Here is a 17,537-nt window from a genome sequence, read left to right as displayed (position 1 = left end):
ACTACAAATCTCGATTTTGCGGGCGCAATGAGTGCTTCTACGTCATATCCGCCGTTTCCCTCCGGAAGTACAGTTAATTTTTATTCACGGAAAAAAAAAGAAAAAAACAGCTGTTGTTGAAAAAGAAAACATCAAAGTGAGTTTCATGGACGAATGCCGTGCTTTACCTGTTCGCTGACTTTAGTATCGTGAGGACTACTGTGTGGGGGCTGTGTTCGGTGTGTCCCGCCGCTCTTTAGGCTGATTTGGAGCAGCGAGGCTCGGTTCGCTCATTTGTTGCGAGTTGGCTGCTGCGGCTGCTAGCTGTTAGCTGTTAGCTTCCATCACTGTGGACTTCCAGCTAGCACGCTAGCCACGCTCAGCTAGCTAACTGACCATTTCTGAGTGTCTGATGAACTCCGAGTGACAGTAAAACCTGCTGGCTGCCAGACAGCTAATGAAATAAGGCGCGTAGATGGGGAATTAGTGCGTGAAAGTAGATCGTACATTGTGTGACTCGTTAGCCTCCTAGTTTACGATTTATCACTGTTTATGTCAAACGTTAGCCAGCTTTGTTGCTTGTGGAAGAAATAGGTAATAGTTGATGGATTTGCTTATAATTACCTTATCATTGCTTATCATTTCCAAGAAAGGAGGTGTTCCCATTTTACTGAGAAAATCCATGATGCTGGAAAAAAAAGTGAATTACTTTGTAACTACAGGATTATTTTCCTTGTAAGTCCTCGCCTCAGCTTTATCATGTTTTTGTGAAATATTTTGCAGAATGCCGGCCTCAAAGAGAGGATCGGCTCCTCCAGACTCGCAGTCCAAGATAAGGAAGTTGGATGAGGACGGAGAGGCTGCGCCATCCAAAACTGTACCAGCCGCCAATAATCAGTCACATAACAACACAGGAAATATGAAAGAAAAGACAGCAGCCCCACGGACTAAGAAAAAACTCTGTGCTTCACCGGAAGGGGGACATAAACTAGCCAAGTCCCCCAAACAGAGCTCGCCTCTGAAGGATTCCAGCAAAACTTCCCCTGACCCACCTGTCAAAAAAGCCAAGCTCCAGAAAGCCACAAGTGCCTCCTGTGGAGAAGCTCCCTCACCGAAAGCGAACTCCAAAACCTCCCTGAAGCGAACTGCCTCCATGGACTCTGACGAGTTGAGTAGTGATGGTAGTAAGGCTGACTTCTTCAGAGAAAGGGATGATGAAGACAAGGCCCGCTGCATCAGAAAATACTCAAATCGAGTCAAAGCCAAGCGAAAGACGGAAGAGTCTCCTTCTGTCTCCGAGGATACGAGTCAAGGTTTATCTTCTCCACCTAAGGACCCCATACAGATGGACCACAATTATGGTATATTCACAGATTCACCATGTCTTGAAACTACAGATGAGGCAAATGAGAACATTAAAAAAGAATCTGCAGAATCTTTTACTGAGCAAGAGAGACCACAAATATCAGCTATTGCACCACAGGAGGTGTCAAAGGAAACTACGGTCTCTGTAACAGACACCAAATTTGAGTCTTCAGCTAATGAAAGTAAACATAAAGAATTACAAAATGTAGAAAGCCAAAAGGGTGTAGATAATGAAACACCAGCATCATCAAGAGACATTTCAGACCATCTCATATCCGAGGCTGAAAAGAAGGATGAGGAAGAGTTCGTTCAAAAGGATTTAGATGATAAAACACTACCATCATCAATGGAAACACTAAGTTTGGCTGCTGGAGAGGTGGATCCAAAGTGTAAAGATGAAAAACAGTCTTGCATGTCAGAGAGTCTGAGAACTGAAACTAAAACAAATGAAACCACACAGTTTGTTTCTGGAGAGAATAAATTGAGTGTTCAGTGTACAGCTAAGGGATCAACTGAATCTGCCACCATATCTGCAGCCCTTAGTAACGAATTCAACTCTGCATCAGAACAGCTGCTTGTGGAAAGTGGTATTCCAGAGAATGAGACTCAAGCAGACATTGTCAGAGCTCTCGCTACTTCCGACGGGGAATCAAATCTTGTAGACACGCAGGATGACGTGCCAATTGCAGTTACCGACACGTGTGTTGATGTGGAAACAATGGTCATAAGGTCTGAGGAAGATCTTCAAGAAAGCGATGGAAAAGAAGCTGACTTCCAGTTGACTCAGGTCGTCTCTTGTCCTGGAGGTTTGGTTGAGAGACAACTGAGCCATGACTGTGTGATAACTGACAGCTGCACTGAAATATTGACTCCTGATTGCGAGGCTGTTCAAAGAGAAGTGATTTCCGAATGTTTTACAGTTCCAGACGGTCAGATAGCACCTAGCGTAGATCTGCAAAATCAGGAGAACCACAGACTTTTTGACAACACTGCAGAAAAGCCTGATGATGGAGTTAAAGAAGATTCTGAGAGCACAGAAGGAGACACGAGCATGATTTGTGTCACTGCAGCAAGCAGCCAGATCAACATGGATATACTGACTGCAGCAGCATCAGAGGAGATTTCTGTAGTGGAAATACAAAGACAGGAAAAACAGGATGCTCCTGAACCTATTGCAGACATATCTACAAACTTTCATGAGGATCATGTGGGAGAAAACTGTAGAATTATGGAAGACAAACACTCTGTGAGCTTTGGACATAGTAGTGGAGCTGAGACTGAAACTAAAATAGAAACACAGAACATAGTGATTTCAGAAGTTTCTAATACAGAAGTGCAAATTCTTGAGACCCAGGAAATCTGCAACGCTACTACAGCCGAATCCACAGAGGTTCATGTTATGGATGATAAATCTGACATTAAAACCTTTGAATGTGCTGATGGGTCTGAGAGCCAAGAGAAAATACAAACACAGAGCTTATCAGCTTTGGAGGTTAGTAATCCAGCAGCTAAAGTGGAAGTACAAAACCAGGAGAGGCCAGACGGCGAAGCCACGAGTGACAAAGTTCAGGAAGATCTGAGGACTGCAAACTATGAGAGCAGCAAAGAAGCTGAATGTGTTGCTGCTGTGGAAAAACGAATGGAAACACCAGACGATGTAGAGGCTGAAACCACATCAGTGGAGATCTGTAACATTGAGCAAACGCATCAGATGAGCCAGGTGGACAGTGAATCTACCACAGCTGAATCACACATGGATCAAATTGTTGAAAATGTGCAATCTGTGGAAATGCAGACAAAATTAACAATGGAGGTTTCATATCCATCCGCTTCAGTGGAAATCCAGAGAAGTCAAACAGAAGTGGAGCTACAGACCACATTGGGGACGAGTTCTGACATTGCACCTGGAGCAGGAATACAAAGTCACAAAAATCATGAAATCAATGAATGCAATACAGACGACATCCCTAAAGAGATTACAGAAGACTCAATGATTGAAAATTTCCAAACTGTGCAGAATGAAGATAAATGTGTGACACTAACTCCAGAGATTTCTGAAGCAGCTCATTCAGTGGAAGTGCACAGTGAGAAAAGTCCAGAAGTAGTGGAGATGGAGTCTGCAGCAACATCAGAGGAGGTTTCTAACATACCTGCAGCGCAAATACAAAACCAGGAGAATCAGGATGTTGGTGCACATATTACAGACACAGTTTATACAGAGTCTGTGACTGTCCCTAAGAACGAAAACAAAACAGAAGATCAGCCTAAATCGCCAATAGAATTTACCGGACATGCCTCTATGATGGAATTACAGAGTGAGAAAAGTCAAAATGAAGTTGAGATGGAAACTGCAACAACATCAGAGGAGGTTTCTGACACATCTGCAGTGGAAACAGAAACCCAGACGAGTCAGGATGTCTGTGAAGATGGTGCAGGCATGCAGATCGACTCTGTGACTGTTGCAGAAAATGAAAACAAAAAAGAAGAAAAGGCTAAAACCACACCAGAGATTTCTGAAGTGGTCCCTTCAGTGGAAGCACAAAGTGAGAAAATTCAGAGTGAAGTGGGTATGGAGTCTGCAGCACCTTCAGAGGAGGTTTCTAAGATACCTGCAGTGGAAATCCAAAGTCAGATAAGCAAGGTTATCACAGAATATAGCACAGATGTACATACACAGTCAGTGACATCAACACCAGACTCCCCTAAAGAATCCACCTCAGTGGAAATCCAGCTGGTGCAAAGTCAAAATGAAGTGGATGCGGAGCAGAAAACACCAGAGGAGGTTGCTAGCATACCTGCATTGGAAATAAAGGGCCAGGATGTCATTGAACATAACACAGACATACTCATGCAGCCCATCAGTGTCTCGGAGAATGAAAATGAAATGGAAAAACAGGCTCCATCGATATCAGAGGCAGAGATTTCAGTGGAAGTACAATGCGGCAAAAGTCTATCTGAAGTGGAGATGGAGAGCACAACAACATCAGAAGAGCTTTGTATCCCACCAGCAGCAGAAACGCATAAGCAGAAGAGTCAGGATGTCAGTGAACACACAGAAGATTCATATACGCAGCCCGTCGCTGTCCCAGAGAGAGAAATTGAAATGGAAGAGCAGGCTAAATCGACACAAGAGATTTCAGTGGAAATACAAAGTGAGAACAGCCTAAATGAAGTCGACATGGAGTCTGCAGCTGCATCAGAGGAGATTTCTAGCACACCTGCAGCGGAAATACAAAATCAGACGAGCAAAGATGTCTGTGAACGGAGCACAGACGTACATACAGAGCCTGTTACTGGTGCAGAGAATGAAAACAAAAAGCAGGATACATTAATAGCAGATATTTCTATTTCAGCACACAGCCAGGAGATACAGGAAGCCGCTGAACCTACGGGAGACATATCTAAAGAAGTCCACAAAGGATTAAGGAATCCCACAAATCACCCCAACAAAGCACATTGTGTCACTGCTGCTGAGAGTCAGGTGGAAATGGAGGCAACAGAAGCACCAAAGGAGACATCTGAGCCAACAAATAACCCAAGCCAGAAAGGTCAGGAGGTCAGTGAACTGACTATAAACACTACAGTAGAGAAAGACTTTATTATTGCTCTGAGTGAAGAGGAGGATGATAAGGTTAAGGCCGACTGTGTCATTGCTGCTGAGAGTCAAAGAAAAGTGGAAGTGCAGACAACAGAAACACCGGAGGAGGTTTCTGATCTAAAGAATGTGCCAGAAACACAAAGTAAGAAAGATCGGGAGACCACTGAGCTCAAAACAGACACTGAGGCAGGTAAAGATTTCATTAATACTGAAGAAAAGGATGACAAGGTCGATGCTGAATGTGTCAGTGTTACTGAGAGTCCAGGAGAAATGGAAATACAGACAGTAGAAGCACCAGAGAAGATTACTTATCTGACAAATAAACAAAATCAGAGAGGTCAAGAGGTCAGCGAACTCACTACAGACACTGAAGTGGAAAAAGATTTGACCGGGACAGAGTGCGAGGAAAAGGATGTCGAGGTTAACGAGGAAAGCTTAAGCGCTGTTGAGAATCAAGGAGAAATGGAAGTGCAGACAACAGAATCAGGAGAAGAAAGATCTGACGTTGAAGTACACAACGATGGAAATCAGGAGGTCGGTGACGTTCAGGAAGATCTTATGTCTGCACGCTGTGAGACTAGAAATGAGGAAGAGCCTGCTTCTGAATGTGTTAACATTTTAGAAACTACTGCAGAAGGGAGTCCTTATCTAACAAAACAGCAAAGTAATGTTACTGAGGAAATAAATGAAGACACTACAGCCTTATTAGAAATTCAGAAACAGAGAGGGCCTCGTGCTGACGTGGATATAACAAGTGAATCAACAGAAAGGGAAGCTTCAGTGTTAGAAGAGGAAACGGGGAGCCAAATGTTTAATGAGGTCAAGGCTGACGGATCTGTTGGTAACATTGAAGGAGGAGGAGCGGATAGCAGCGAAGTAATGCTTTTTGTTTGTGGGCAAACCGACAACAACAATGTCGTAATTCAGCCTTCTGAGGAGCAGATTGAGATGGTTAATCAGTCAGCGGTCGGGCCCCATGAAAACCAGATAGTGTACGAGCCCATTAGTAGCCCAGAGAGTAATGATGATCGTGATGTGTCTGCAGCGGCAGCAGAGAAGCACGATGCCGTTTCTATATTAGATATACAATGCACAGAGGCTCAACAGATGGAAACAAACTTTTCCAGTAATGAAGACAACAGAGAAATTGGTGGCATGCAGCTGGTAAATGAAGTTGCTAAGGAGGAAATTTGTGTCCCAGACAGCCAGGCAGGGGTTGAAATGGAAGTACAAGCGCAGCCAGCACAGTTGGAGCAGATTAACGCTACCGTGGATGTGAAAGAAGTTGCACCGATCAGTTCTGGCAGTGACATGAGCGTGGCAGATGGAGGGTCAGGAGATGCTGCAGAAGTGAAGAGTGAAATGACAGTGAAAAGTGAAGGAAATGGCATTTCAGAGTGCATCAGAGCCACTGAGTTTTCTGAGCAGGTGCAGCACGATGCTGGCGTTCAGGAAGCTGCGGGCGTCACGGTAACAACAACAACTCCACCAACAACGACTACATCCTCCACTGAATTTGAGGTACCAGGTGGTGCATCTGAGGAATATGTGATTTTAGAGCCAGTCCCACAGAGTGAAATTCACTTTGATATCGTCACTCAAGCTGCAACCGAATCAGGTCTGGCGGCCTCTCTTTCAGAGCAGGTGAATCCAGAAAGTGAGTCGATGGAGGAGAAGGCGGAGAGTGAGAGGACTTTAAATGGTTCCGAGCAAACTGTGTTTACTGAAGCGGCGGCTAGTTCAGGGGAGGTAGCAGAGCAGGAGACAAACATTTCACCTGTGGAGGAAGACGTTCAGGTTATTCAGCCTTCTGACCACCAGTCATCTCACATGGTGGACATGAATACCTCCCATGACTCTGAACCCCAAAGCCTGATTGAAGACATTAATGTAGTGGTGATAGAGGATGCTCAAGATAACCTGGACATACAAGAAGTGCAGATTCTAGAGGACATCGAGATCGGACATGAGATTATAGTGGTGGAGGAAGAGAATGATGAAGACAGTGACATTGCAGTAGTAGAAAAGCCACAAGAAACAGCCGAGGCAGGCCTGCCTGAGGAAAAGGTGAATGAGAAGTACATATGTAACACTAGTGGGCCTGACATGAAGCAAAACAGCACAGCTGAAAAGACCGAAGAGGAAAAGAAAGCTCAAGAGCCAGAAAAACCCAAGAAACAAGAAATGAACACGCAAGCGAGAACCAAAGCTCGCCTCGCAGCTCTGGCTGAGCAGAAGGCTGCGGCAGCTAAGAGAAGTGCAAATAGGCAGCAGCTGAATCTCTTAGCCCTGTGTCAGGAGATCGCAGAGGACATTGCCACAGACAGCATGCTGCTGAAGAGGATAGAAGAAGAAAAACAAGCGGCAGCAGCAGCAGCCAAGAGTGAAGCCAGCAAGAAGGAACGCCCGCCTGTTAACACGCAAGATGCCAACACGGTTAATGTCGCAACTCCTGCTGGACCAGAGGGATGCGCCCCTCCTTCGGTGACCCCTGCTCCTGAGGCCCCCCCAGCCCAGCCCTCAACGGCTGATTCAGCCGAAACTCAGCCTTCCGCCGAGCCTCCAAAGAGACGTTTCTTCATCACGCAGATTTCAGTGCCGCTGAAAGTCCACGAGAAAAAGAAGCTGACTCGATATCAAAGACTCAGACAGGTCGAGCTGCAGAGAGAGAAAATGTCGTGGGCACGTGTGAAGAAACTAAAGTCTGACCAAGCAAATCAGATGTTCTCAGACATGGATTGGCAGGCACCTTTTTCTGCTGCCTCTCTTTTTCCAGTGAGCCCTGTTACCACACCTCCTCCTCAACCTGCAGCCAGTCCAGCAACCTCCCAACTGAGTCCTTCTGCATCTAGCAAACCTGCTACACTGAAGGCAGAAGCTCCCAAGAATGAGCCTAAGGCTGAGCTGGCTAAAACTGAACCATCTAAAACTGAACCCACTAAAACTGAACCCACTAAAGCTGAAACCTCCAAAAAACAACCAACGATAACTGAAACTCCTAAAACTGAACCCCCTAAAACTGAAACTGGCAAACCTGAAGCCTCTAAAACGGAGCCTCCTAGTACTGAAAACCGTAGAACTACACGGCAAAGCAAGGCTCAGACTACTAAAGCAGCAGCTACTCCAGAGCCCGCGCCAAAAGTCACAAGATCAGGAACCAAGAGAACCCTCCCAGCAATACCACCTCCCATGCCCAACGGACTTAATGCTCAGAAACTGAAAATGGAAGTTGAGTACAAGCCATACAGACCCAGGCCGAAATATTCTCCTGACGATTTTGAGCTGGATGATGACCCATTACCAGCAAAGCCGAAACCACCCGGCCTCCAGTCAAACCCTTCGGCTCAGCCTAAACCCACTCTACTATCAAAGCCCACGCTCACAGCGCAACTTGCCAACCAGGCAAAACTCAAAGCTCAGACCAAGCCTGCTGGGCAGATCTCAGGTCAGTCAAAGCCCTCTGTTGCAGCTCCAGCTCAGTTAAAGCCCGCACAGTTAAACCCAGCTGTTGCACCAGCAACACAGTCTAAGGCCACAGCTGCAACTGCAGCTTCATCCAAACTTGCTTCTTCAGCGAATGCTCCGTTAAAGTCTCCAGTCCCGACTGCAACTCAGTCTAAAGTTGTTTCAGCTCCAGCTCAGTCCAAGCCTGCAGCTTCTGTTTCACCTCAGCTGAAGACTGCAGGTGCCGATGCAAATCTAACACAGCTGAAACCATCTGCTTCACCTGCAGCTCGGCCTGCTGTTGCAGCCACATCTGGGATGAAGCCTGCTGCCTCTAAGGCTGGTGCAATTTCAGTGCCTCAGAGACCCACAGATCCCGCATGTAAAGAAAACGACAAGTGCAAGGTAAGTCAGAAATAAATTATTCTATGATCAGTGTCACAGGCGCTGTACATGTTACTTACCTTTTTTCTTTCATACACAGAATGCAGCTCATCCACTTTCATCAGCTCCACCTGAAGAGAGCGCCAAAGTGTCTGACAAGCTTACAGGTATCTGTGTATATTAATTGCAATCCTGACTCAGATTTACCTCCATCAGCTCGTCCAGATTGTCTACCTGTCTGTGCCAGTGTCTGCTAGCAGGATTACTCAAAAAGTCATGGAGAGGTTTGCCTGAAAGTGCTACCAGAAGTGTCCCAACGTAGACGTGATTAATTCAGATTCAGACTCTTTATTATTTTGAGGAAAAATAGAAAACATAAGCTTCACAAATACATGTGAAATGGAAAAAAGAAAAGTTGGGAGGCATCATCTTGGTTTCTTGAAAATACCTCCAGTTAATCTGGATCAAGCATCCAGAGAGTCTGTATTTTCAGTTATGGTAGAGGGCTGCACTACCAGTGTACGATCCACAATTTTTTATGAGAAAAAAAAGTTAATTTTTATCATTCAGATTTGAATTAGGCCATAAACTAGAATAATTTATCAAAATAATGAGGCAAGCAACACACATTTTAAATCCTGCTCTTTTAGGTTGTTTCTTACTTCACCTTAATCAAAATAAATGCATAGAAATGTTTTAAAAAAGTGAAATTCACATCTCTCATCTTTAACCAGCTTATTCTTCCTGGCAGGCCGACACTGTTGCATAAACGTGGTTCTTATCTGCCTGCTTATAGGACAGCAAACACAACATGCAGTGTTTGGATAGCTGTTAGGTTGAAATTCAGGCCTCTAAATACTGATTACATTAAGGTAAGCACCCCTGTCAGCGTGCACTTAGTTGCGTCTGCAGCTTTGTGCTGGTAGTGTTATGTCTCACATCGCCGAACACTGGACCTGAACAGGTTACCCACAAGGTCACGTTCCTTTAAAGGGTAAAAACGGCAATAAAACTATGTCCACCTCAGATTTCAGCTTCTTTCATCAGTTAACCGCGAGTGCAGCACATGTTGTCATATAAGTCCAGTCTTGGATCTTTGACTAATGTTTCAAAGCATTAACTTTTCCAAGATCAGCGCTAAATGTTATTTATTTATTTATTTATTTTACTCTCAATATGTTGTTTAAGTAAATTAGGAATTTATATTTTAAGTTTTTTTTATTTTTATTGTATTTTGTCAACAACCTTCTTAAATGTGTGTATAATTATGTTGCTGTGTAAAATCCTTTCTTTTATACGTTGATCTTTCTCCAGAGAGTAAAGCAGAAAGCTTGAAGGAAGCAGAGCAGACACCAGGAAAGCCTTGTCAAGAGTAAGAAGCTTTTCTAAAGTTGTTTGACATGTTTTATTTTGGTTTTTTTGCCTCTTAGCGGTTGAAACCTTCAGTAACCCGATGTGTTTTTGAATCGCAGCAAAGCTGTGAAGCCACAGGATGGCGGGGCTCCTCTCTCCGAAGCTTGCCTGCAAAAAGAAGTCAAGAAGCTAAAGGAGGCTGACAAAGATGGCACCCAAACAGTTATTGTGAGTGAACGAGATAGTTTCCTCTGACCTCATTTTAAATCCTGCGCTTTTGCAATGGAAAACATGGATCATAAGTTGGGTTCTTTCTGTGTTCTGTCACTCTGGAAAACTAAGTGAAATTGAATTCTTGAGAGTGAGCTTATTGCTTTGCTTTGTTCTCGCAGGATGCAGGACAGAAGCATTTTGGAGCAGTGGCCTGCAGTGTGTGTGGGATGCTCTACTCTGCTGCCAACCCCGAGGATGAATCTCAGCATTTGCTGTTTCACAACCAGTTCATCAGCGCCGTCAAATATGTGGTGAGGGAAAGTCACATGCCTATGCCTGTTAAACTGACTCCCTGGATCAGAGCAATAAATGCCAACAAATTTATAGATATGGTTTACAAAAAATATACAATGCAGTGCAGGGACAACTGAGGATTCTTGATAAAGGGAGTCTTGACCCTCGTCTTCCACTCTATGCTGCACTACAGTGAGCAAGACTGCAGGTATTTGATAAGATTCCTCCTTAGGATTGCCCGTTGGACATTTTCTAACTTCCCACCTCTAGAAAAGTAGGTCAGCACAGCTCTTTGTTTATTCAGTTCAAGTGTGATTTATTCTTACTGACTTTTCTGGTGGCAGAAGAGACAGTAAATAAAGTTAAATTGAAAATGTAATTTTATTTGGTTTACGTCAAATGATTCTGTCGGCTTATAAGAAGATTTATTACCTGGAATGTTTTGCGCCTATTTGCCAAAATTGTCCAAGATTGGGAGTGACTGCATATAGAAAATGGATTAATACCTACTTAGGACATTTAGATGACATAATTAAATATTTTCTATTCTTTTTGCTTTCCTTTTTTTTGTCAGGGTTGGAAAAAGGAGAGGATTTTGTCTGAGTTTCCAGATGGCAAGATCATTCTCGTCCTGCCAGATGATCCCAAATATGCTCTGAAGAAGGTATGTTTACACCAGCGTTTGCTAGCGTGAACTCTTCAGGGCTTATATGTCTGGATTGATAGTTAGGTCCCCAAAACAAGAAGTTCCCAGTTTTTATATTTTTTGGCTCCGTCTTTTACTGCCACCGAGTTAACATGAAATAGCCAGCATGCAGTTGAATTACAGACTGCTGTAATTCTACAGGTTGCAACAACCTCCTCAAGTGTAACAGAATAATAAGTATAAATACATTTAAATAAAATACTCTTTTGAGAATCCTTTGCAGGGAGTGACTGTCTGAGGTAGCAGTCACACGGGCCTAGCAAAAGGTAACAATAGGTACTTTTCTCCACTAGGGAAAAATGTGTATTCCCTGACATGTTGCCAAGTGGTTGCTTTGTGTTGCAAAGAAGGTACTGCACCAAAAATCTTGCAATTGCTTTGCTTGCTAGTAGATTCCCATGATCACTAGAGGTGGGCAGGTCAATCCAAATGTGTTGATAGTGTCGATCCCAACACTGGTATTGGTATCAGATCGATACTAGCACGATATGATCGATATTTTGTTTCCACTCTCTAAGTTCAGTATGTGTCACACTGCATTGCGTTAAATTATTTTTGGGGGAAATGGAAAAAACACAAACCTCAAGCATGCACTAAAATTTTATTTATAGCCTATAGTAGGGATGGGTATTGACAAGATTTACACGATTCCGATTCCATTTTCGATTCTGTTTAACGATTCGATTCTTTATCGATTCTTTTTTTTAAAAAGGAGTTTCAGACAAAGTTCTAAGCTAATCGACTAAGGTCGATTAGCTTAGAACTTTGTTTTATATCATCTCTTTGAACAAGATAGAAATTTAGGAGTAGCATGGCCTTACAAACCCAACAGTGAGGTCTTAAGAGATCCAGCCTATGGCTCTTCAATGGGGTGTCACAGGGTCCCCATGAAAAAAAGTTGTAAATGTAAAATAATAAAATAAATATTCTTCTGTAGCAATAACAAAGTATAACATAAATTATTCTGTAACAATTACACAAGAATATCCAGTAATGTCCCTGCCTACAATTAAACACATTCACTTACCGAAAATCGGGGGCATCTGCTGTGGCAAATGGGTGCAAGCCTTTTACCACAAACTTAGTCACTGCTCGGTGACATTCGTCTATCCTGGCCTGAAAGGAGACGCTACCGGCAGACTGCAGCGAGAACTGCCAGCATCTGAGCCAGCCAGACTCTGTCTCTCTCATCATGGTCACCTAAATGCACAGTAATGGCAGGTTTTGTAATAAGGCAGATCGCGCTAACATAATATGCACTGTTAGTTGATGATTTACCTGCTGCATTAAAGGGAGAGGACGTGCAAACGTTACCGCTGCTGCTGGGTTGAGATTCACGAGTCCGGAGCGGAATTAAAAACATGACATTCATTTAAGGTCATCACGTGTTTTGTGAGCAAATGCTTTTGCATATTCGTAGTGTTTCCTCCCTTAAATGAAATATCTACTTTGCAAGTATTGCAAGGCGCCCTGTTGTAATCCGTTCTCGTAAAGTATAACCAAACTTTTTAGCGTTTGAGCCGCCATGTTTCCTGCCAGGTAAATGACACTCCGCAATGTGGTGACGTCATTTGGGGCGACTGGAATCGATAAGGGAATCGTTTGCAAAAATGGCAAAAAATTGCAAGGAATTGAAACAGTGGAACCGGTTCTCAACAAGAACCGGTTTTCGATACCCATCCCTAGCCTATAGCACATTTAAAGAACAGAAGGCATTTAAATTCTACATTTCTAAAAAAACACCAAACTGTTTCAAAATGCATGAAAAACTGAAAGGTGTGTATTACTAAGTGGCTTGTACTTTGGAAAGTAAAAATCACAGCAATTTAGTGGCCATTAAAATGTGTTCAGAATTTATAAATTAGTGATGATTCGACTCATAAATCGCGACACATTGCTGTTCCTTACATAAGCTGCTTTTTTAAGTTAATAGTATCAGTATTGGTATCGCTAGTATTGGCTCTGTATTTACTTAGTATTGGTTCAATACCAACATTTGCAGTATCACACAGGAAGACGTTGACTTGCCTGCAAATTGATAACTGAGCACTAAGCTGAAGTTAAACTTGAGAAAGTGGGACACAAACCAGAAACAGAGAATGTTCCCCTTCAAAGTAAAAGTCGTAATTTACTACTACTACTATTGCCCGCCACCCCTCCCAGGGTATGGGGTGCCACAGGTAGATCTCAAGAGATTTCTGTCCTGGGCCATTCTTTCTAGTTGGGTCGAGGTGCAACCAATATATTTTAAAGGGTGAAGGCTTTGCTTTGAAGGTGGATGTTTTCTTTTCTTTTTTAGTGAGTTTTTGGTGAGTGTTTGCATTTCATTCAGCAATAGCCTTCAACAACTCGCCAACTGATTGGGTAATTTTTTTCCGCTAGCAACGAGCAGTTACCTGGGAATCCCTTGCCAGTCTCTAGGCCTGTGTGGCTCAGGCCTAAGGTCTGAAACTCAAAGCTTTTACTGAAGCTATTTACTGTTGTAGGGTCTTTCATCGCTCAGTTTTTGTCTTCAGCAAGTAAAATGCTCATTCATGTTTGTGGGTCTCTGTGTGACGTAAGCAGCCAACTTTGCTGCGTTTGTCTGAGTCTGAGCAGAGAATTCACCCTTATGCACTTAATAATTTAAAGAGCTGTAAACAGCTGAAATGTGAGCAGACAGACTGCATAACCTCTGCTAAGGCTGAAAAGCACATCACAAGAATGCCTGGATCTGGATTAGCTCGTTATATTTTCCTGAAATTTAAAACCGGGTATCTCAGTTTTTCAGCTTGCATTTGTAAATGTGACACCAATACTCCAAGTCTGCCCTGCCTTTGAAAAAAAAAAAAAAAAAAGTGCTCAAGTCTCACTTGGACTGTATCCTTAGATATGCTCCAATATTTATCATCCCTGCATTAGCATACTGATTCTTGGATGTACAATAATCTGTTCCTCAGGTTGAGGAGATCCGGGAGATGGTGGACAATGACCTCGGCTTCCAGCAGGTGGAGACCAAGTGTCCCTCAAAGACCAAAACCTTCCTCTTTATCTCTAATGACAAGAAAGTGGCTGGGTGTCTCATAGCTGAGCACATACAAGAGGTAAGAGATGATGATGAGCACATTTGTGAATGATCATCATGTAAAAATTGGGATAAATGAAATTCTTGGCTGATACAGATGTTTAAAATAGCTTAAAATATGAACTAAAATATTGCGTTTTGTGTTTCTAATCTTTCTTTCGTCCTCATGTAACAGTTTTAAGGTATCTGAGCATTTAGACAGACCAAATGGATATAATACAATAAACAGATGTTCGACCGCTGCTATCAGTAAGTGTCCGTTTATTCTGTGACGTTTACTGAGGATTGTGCATGCTCACAGGGGTACAGGGTGATTGAAGAGCCCATGCCAGAGGGTTCGGAGGGAGAGAAGTTGATGTTTGAACGTCAGAGAGCTTGGTGCTGCTCCACAACGCCAGAGCCTGCCATCTGCGGCATCAGTCGCATCTGGGTGGTCAGCGTGATGAGACGTCAGGGCATCGCTTCGCGCATGCTCGAGTGCCTCCGGTCAGTACGGCTGCAAACCGCCAGTCATTTCATCGTCATCATCACACACACACACACACACACAATCAAAGTCATATTAATGCAACTCGTATTTGTTTGTTTTTCTGCACAGGAATAATTTCATATACGGTTCATACCTGAGCAAAGATGAGATCGCCTTCTCCGACCCCACTCCCGACGGGAAACTCTTCGCCACGCATTATTTTGGCACTTCCCAGTTTTTGGTTTATAACTTTGTGAGCGGGACACGCTCGCACCAACCCAAAACCCAAGCAGTATGACGGTCTTCGGATACCGTAACGATGGCTTCATCTGAGACGCTCACCGACCAGTGGGACATCCTCACCAAACACTGAATCTTCACGTGTGTTTTAAAAAGAAAAACCTCCTCGGAGGGGTTACACATTGGTTCAAATCTCAGGATGAAAACAACGAGGTGTTGTTGAAACATGATATTTCACCCTTTAATCCTTCCCCGCATAGTATTTTGAAGAAAAAGAGTATTTTCTTTATACATTTTTAAGTAAACAATTGGTTTTATTAGGAGAATAGAGTTTACATGCATGACCTGACAGCAATAGAAAACAAAGAGCATTTTATCGTTTTATCTTTTGAATCCTCATGAAGCGTAACCATCAACCTGCTGCATTAAACAAATGGTTATTTGCAAGTTTGTTCCTCAGTCGGTTTTTGTCATTTTTACACCCGTTTCCTGTAGTGGAGTGTGTTAAGCTGCCGTTGTCTCCAGATGTGTTTAAGCGACGTCGATAATCCCTGAAGGGCACAACTGCACAATTTCTTTTGAGGGGTTAAGCTGTGTTTCCTACACTTTGATTTCACTGTCATGTTTTTATTGTAGTATTTCAGAAACAATTTCGACACCTTGATTAGAGAGATGTGGGTTAGAACTGTAGCTTGGGCATTATTTGTGTGCTCCGATCTTCTGAGATCACATTACCTGACTTTTTTTCCCTCAAGCCGAGCCATATACTGTACACCGTTTAGCGAGGCGTTATAGCCTAAACTGTATGAGTGGTGTCTTTAAATTTCACCAAGGCTGTCTTTTGCTTTGTTTGTGCCTGAATGAATCATGTGTGACTTAAGTTGTTGATTTATTTTCTTTACTTTTTTAGCCACATGTTCTTCTTAAGTAGCATCTGGCTTTGTTTTTTTATTCCAATAGTGTAGATTATCATCTTCCTATTCCTTAGTAACAATGAATTAAAATGTATATCAAATTATCATGTAGATTTATGCATAGTATAACAAGATTTATAATGAAAGATGGGCAAGTTCTTAAGTGTCACGTGTTAAATGGTGTTTGAGTGAAGGTAAATATCAACCAGGTTCAGCCTTTATGATTGAAAACAGGGATATTTGCTCAGTGATCAACATGAGGGGTTTAGATTAACCCGCCTCTCTTCAGATTAACAGTATCATCGTAATCCACCTCTTATTTTCTTCTTCCTCCTTGTTAAAGCGGTTGATTTTAGAACGATGTGGTTGTGTAAGAAAAAGACATTTGATTTATACGAAGCTGTTATGTAAATATTTATTTAAATAAAAGTAAAATGTAAAACATTTTTGGTGTTTCTGATTAGCTGCTTTTGACCTTGTATGGATTTTTCCTAATTTTCTGTCATGTAAATGCTGTTATAGTCATGGCTTCTGATATTAAAAGAGTTTCAAATAACGAGGTCAGTATACACTCGCTGGCCATTTTATTGGGTACATCTTACCAGTCTTTTGCCTCAATTCTTTGTGGCTTAGAATCAACGACATTCCTCAGAGATTTTGGTCCATTTTAATTCAGCAAGCTCTTGATTAAGAGTCATGTTCAAGAAATATGTTTGTGATCATTTGAATTTTGTGACATGGATGCAGCCATGAGAAGATGGGAACACTGTGGTCAAATGGACATGGTCAGCAGCAATTCTGTGGTGATTCGGTGATGCCCAGTTGCTATTAAAAGTCCCACATCCTCACACCATCAGCAGCCTGAAATGTTACTGGAAGGCGGGGTGGATCCATGCTTTTATTTTTATGTCAAATTCTGATCCTAATGAAAACTCCTAAGACCAGAAACCCTTTTTCTGATTTTGGTTAGACTGTTTGTATAGTCAGTTTCCAGAGTGTGGTCTTCTGCCGCTGCAGTCCTTCTGAGATGCTCTTCTGCATAACTTGCTTGTAATAAGTGTTTGAGTTATTGTTTCCTTCCTGTCAGCTCAGAGCAGTCTGGCCATTCTCCTCTGACCTCTAACAGACATTTAGCTTAACAAACAGTTGAACAGCATGTTCAAGTTGATTGATTGTATGTGCAAATACTCGCTTTGAACCAACAGTTTAGGCTTAATGTCGTAATCACTCAGTTTTAGACCGTTTTTTTCTGACTCGACTCTCAGCGATGTCAGCGAGTGTGGATGTCCCTAATGTGGTCATCTCAGGCACAGAAGCCCCACCCACTTGCTGTTCAAACATAAAGTTTAAGGAGGTACAGACCGTGATCTGAGCTTAGTATAAGATAAACAAGGATTATTTTCAATAGTGAATCATGCAAAGCTACTATACTAAGATTGAAAATAAATATACGTAGCTGTAAATCAGCATACTAGGTCTGCTTTAATTGCCCGTGACCCTGTTTTTTTTTATGA

General features: G+C 42.7%; 1 protein-coding gene across 2 annotated transcripts; it reads left to right on the top strand.

Annotated features, from left to right (window-relative positions):
- The first annotated feature begins 61 nt into the window (after positions 1 to 61).
- Positions 62 to 16,467, top strand: LOC146662373 (uncharacterized). Of its 2 annotated transcripts, none has more exons than XM_085418959.1 (10): positions 62 to 136; positions 763 to 8,791; positions 8,871 to 8,937; positions 10,085 to 10,142; positions 10,243 to 10,351; positions 10,516 to 10,647; positions 11,205 to 11,294; positions 14,276 to 14,419; positions 14,702 to 14,886; positions 14,999 to 16,467. In XM_085418959.1, the coding sequence occupies exons 2-10, from the start codon at positions 764 to 766 to the stop codon at positions 15,165 to 15,167; spliced, it is 8,982 nt and encodes a 2,993-aa protein (XP_085275085.1). In that variant the 5' UTR covers positions 62 to 136; position 763; the 3' UTR covers positions 15,168 to 16,467. The 2 variants fall into 2 exon arrangements, with proteins under 2 accessions (XP_085275085.1, XP_085275087.1); XM_085418961.1 differs by lacking the exon at positions 62 to 136 and adding an exon at positions 199 to 218.
- The last annotated feature ends 1,070 nt before the right edge of the window (positions 16,468 to 17,537 follow it).

Source organism: Rhamphochromis longiceps, linkage group LG9 (assembly GCF_057381845.1).
Source record: "Rhamphochromis longiceps isolate RC_006_pf linkage group LG9, R_longiceps_female_GT1.1, whole genome shotgun sequence".
In the NCBI taxonomy this organism is placed as follows: domain Eukaryota; kingdom Metazoa; phylum Chordata; class Actinopteri; order Cichliformes; family Cichlidae; genus Rhamphochromis; species Rhamphochromis longiceps.
Note: the sequence above shows the minus strand (reverse complement) of the source record. Positions and strands in the feature narration are given on the sequence as shown.

Excerpts from the sequence above, each read along its gene's own strand:
- LOC146662373 (XM_085418959.1), top strand. The coding sequence starts at position 764 with ATGCCGGCCTCAAAGAGAGGATCGGCTCCTCCAGACTCGCAGTCCAAG. Across the intron at positions 8,938-10,084 it reads AGTGTCTGACAAGCTTACAG|AGAGTAAAGCAGAAAGCTTG; the intron begins GTATCTGTGTAT and ends ATCTTTCTCCAG. Across the intron at positions 11,295-14,275 it reads CCAAATATGCTCTGAAGAAG|GTTGAGGAGATCCGGGAGAT; the intron begins GTATGTTTACAC and ends TCTGTTCCTCAG.